Consider the following 3,665-nt stretch of genomic DNA (forward strand, 5'->3'; position numbering starts at 1 on the left):
CTGCGTCCTTGGGTGCCGAGCCTGGCCAGGCGGGCGCCTCCCGGGAGAGGACAGTGTCACCCGGGGCCCTGCAGAGGGTCGGCCACCGGGACCGCGGCGGTTATTCCCGACATGCTCCTCTCAGGGAGGATTTCAAACCTTCGGCCACAGCCAACTCCCCTCCCTCGGCCCCGTCGGGCCCCAGCAACAGGCGGTGGCCCGCGTATCATTGGCCGGGTCGCGCGAAAGCGTGTTTTGATTGGCCGCCGCGCCTCCCGGCCCCGCTTCAGCGCTCGCCGCCGCCTCCATTTTGTCGGTAGAGACAGGAGGAGGAGGTCGGTGGAGACGTTGGGGTGGCCAGCAACTAGCTCGTCGGTGCTCGTGGGCTTCGCCCGTTCCGTGCCTCGTCTCTCCCTGGAAGGGGAGGGGGGCTTCGAAGCCGAGCAGAAGCCGCCGCCGCCGTAGTCCCGGGCTTGAAGTCGGTGAGTGGCGGCGGCGCGACGGGTGCGGCCATGTTGGTGGCGGCGCTCCCTATTGTTGGGGGAAGGAGGCGAGATCCGAGGCTGGGGGGCGCGGGCGATCCGGAGGAGCGGGTTCCCGGGCCGGGCTCGAGGAACGCTGAGCGACGTGGAAGCCCAGCCCCGTTGCGGAAGACCCGAACTTTCCGGGCTGGCTTTGGGAATGATTCAGGGTCTGGAAACTAATTTCCTTAGGGCGTTAAAACAGTCTGGAGGGGCTTCTCACCCTTTCGATAAGAGCTTCTTGCTTGGTAACTTGGTTTCTTGGACTATCAAGTGGAATCGCAAATGTTTAATGTTTATAATAGTGATTGTTTTTATATATTTAAGATGGGAAACTGACTGCTTGTTACGGCTTGTGAAACTTATTTTAAAACGGGGAGGAGTCAAGAGTTCATAACCAAAGGAAGCGCTGCGTGACGTAAACATGTTGGGAGAGGAGGCTCTGCTAAAACAGATACGTGATGTGTCTAAAGATTGGGAAATTCTAGTGGGACTTTAAAAACACGGTCTCTTTAGGAAACACATTTTAAGCCCATTTCTTGGCATGGCTGTACAGGTTAACGTTTCCATGGTTTGACAACATTTTGGTCACTAAATCTATGTGAGACATTGTTTAGTAAGTAGCCATTTAAATTTTTTCTGGAGTAAATATAAACGATCACTTTCTCTGTTTTTTAATTGAAATAATGAAGAAATCGTTGCTTTTCTAGCTAAGACTTCTCTCAAACTTGTGTGCTGAGGAGACTCAGATGTTGGCCTCAGCTCCTAGGCTGAACTCAGCAGATCGGCCCATGAAAACTTCTGTATTGAGACAAAGGAAAGGATCTGTCAGAAAGCAACATCTATTATCCTGGGCGTGGCAGCAAGGAAGAGGACAGGTAGTGGAAATCCTGCAATCGGAAAAGCAGACTGAAAGGTATCAAAAACTCACGGTTGTAATGGGGCAGACATTTTATGATCAGATGAGTCGCTCAGTCGAGTCCGACTCTTTGCGACCCCATGAATCGCAGCACGCCAGGCCTCCCTGTCCATCACCAGCTCCTGGAGTTCACTGAGACTCACGCGTCCATCGAGTCAGTGATGCCATCCAGCCATCTCATCCTCTGTCGTCCCCTTCTCATTTCAAACCAGGATCTTCCCTGGTGGCTCAGACGGTAAAGCGTCTGCCTACGATGCTGGAGACCTGGGTTCAATCCCTGGGTGGGGAAGATCTCCTGGAAAAGGAAATGGCAACCCACTCCAGTTTTGTTGCCTGGAAAATCCCATGGACTGAGGAACCTGGTTAGGCTACAGTCCATGGGGTCGCAGAGAGTCGGACACGACTGAGCGACTTCACTCACTCATTCTAGAGCTTCCCAGGTGGACTCCATGATAAAGAATCCACCCGCCAATGCACGAGACCCGGGTTAGATCCCTGGGTCGGGAAGATCGCCTGGTGGAGGAAACGGAAACCCACTCGTGTTCTTTGCTGGAGAATTCTATGGACAGACGAGCCTGGCGGGCTACAGCCCATGGGATTGCAAAAGGTTGGATGTGATTGAGCAGGCACACGGGCACATCCTAAACAAACTTTTTAATGCAGTATTATTTAGATTTGTTGGTAAACTCATTAATTTCTTAGGAAGGTAATAAAGGCTGTACATGTAATTGTGAACAGTATAGTGAAGCTAAAGAAGCTGAACAGCACATGAGTCTTCTTCAAGATATTTGGAGTTGCAAATTGGGGCCACTGAAGTTTTGTACTACTTTGTGGGATTTCACTCAGTATTTTGTTTCCACTCACAGGTGACAAAGAAGCTGAAGATGGGTGGTGGAGAGAGGTATAACATTCCAGCCCCTCAAACTAGAAATGTTAGTAAGAACCAACAACAGCTTAGTAGACAGAAGACCAAGGATCAGAATTCCCAGATGAAGATTGTTCACAAGAAAAAGGAAAGAGGACATACTTATAATTCATCATCAGCTGCATGGCAGGCCATGCAAAATGGGGGGAAGAACAAAAATTTTCCAAACAATCAAAACTGGAACTCTAGCTTATCAAGTCCCACCTTACTTTTTAAGTCTCAAACTAATCAGAACTATGCCGGGGCCAAATTTAGTGAGCCACCATCACCAAGTGTTCTTCCTAAACCACCAAGCCACTGGGTTCCTGTTTCCTTTAATCCTTCTGATAAAGAAATAATGACATTTCAACTTAAAACCTTACTTAAAGTACAGGTATAAAATGAGGTAAAGTACTAACATTTAAACTTAGTCATATTTAAGGATAACTGCCAATTGTTTCAGACCAAATTCACTAGGGAATTAATCTGTAAAACTGATTAATGTAGAAAATATAATTAGACTTCATCTTAATTGTTTTATGTGCACTGTGATGGTAGAATCAGTACAGTTTAAGATAACTGAATTATGGATAATTGTATTTGATCTCTTCACTAGTATTCTCAATTGAGTGACCATACAAGTGAAACCATTCAAATTTAGATTTGGGGAATAGTAAAGGAATCAACTTTTTATATTGCTTGTTGGGGGAAAATACTGAAGATTATCATTTCATGGGTCAGCAGATTGACTTGTTAAGATGGTAAATCAGATCATAAGCATCCAGTTAAAGACATACAGGGGTTGAAAACTATTTGAATCTTTGAGATGTTATTGTCCTAGAGACAGCTAAATCAGTACACCTAAACCAGTAGTATGACAACAACCTGATGCACTGCCTAAAGAAAATGTGAATTTTTTTTTTTAAGAGAATAGTATTTTAATGAACTGTATGGTGGTGAATGTGTGAAGGGCACTAGGGGCTATTTAGAATGAAACAAGCCATTGGCCCTCTTGTGTGCAGTGGATAGGTGTCTGCCAACAAATGCACCAAAACCAATTTTTATAGAAACAGTATTTGGTGTTCAGAGTAGCTTTCAAAATAACATTTTTGTATGATGGCACTGCACAAGCTATTCTGACAGTGATACGGCTTTAAATCATCCCTGCAAAGTTTTTTTTAAAGTTGGGAGCTGTATAATGTGAAAGTTCTGCATACCTAGGAAAGAGCCATGTAAATATATGTAATAAAATTGTAGCATATGTAAAGTTTTGTTGGCATTTATCCTATACAAATAGAATATTTTAGTACAAATTTGCTGAATGTAAGACATGGACTCTTAA

At 45.6% G+C, this 3,665-nt stretch overlaps 1 protein-coding gene across 1 annotated transcript; it reads left to right on the top strand.

The window, feature by feature from the left end:
• The first annotated feature begins 317 nt into the window (after nucleotides 1-317).
• Nucleotides 318-3,665, top strand: PNRC2 (proline rich nuclear receptor coactivator 2). Its single transcript, XM_014479758.2, has 3 exons — nucleotides 318-461; nucleotides 1,211-1,416; nucleotides 2,286-3,665. Exon 3 carries the CDS (start codon nucleotides 2,304-2,306, stop codon nucleotides 2,721-2,723), a length of 420 nt encoding a protein of 139 aa, XP_014335244.2. The 5' UTR covers nucleotides 318-461; nucleotides 1,211-1,416; nucleotides 2,286-2,303; the 3' UTR covers nucleotides 2,724-3,665.

The sequence above is a fragment of the Bos mutus genome, chromosome 2, assembly GCF_027580195.1.
Source record: "Bos mutus isolate GX-2022 chromosome 2, NWIPB_WYAK_1.1, whole genome shotgun sequence".
NCBI classification, from domain to species: Eukaryota; Metazoa; Chordata; class Mammalia; order Artiodactyla; family Bovidae; genus Bos; species Bos mutus.

Coding starts and splice junctions, on each gene's coding strand:
- PNRC2 (XM_014479758.2), top strand. CDS start 2,304: ATGGGTGGTGGAGAGAGGTATAACATTCCAGCCCCTCAAACTAGAAAT.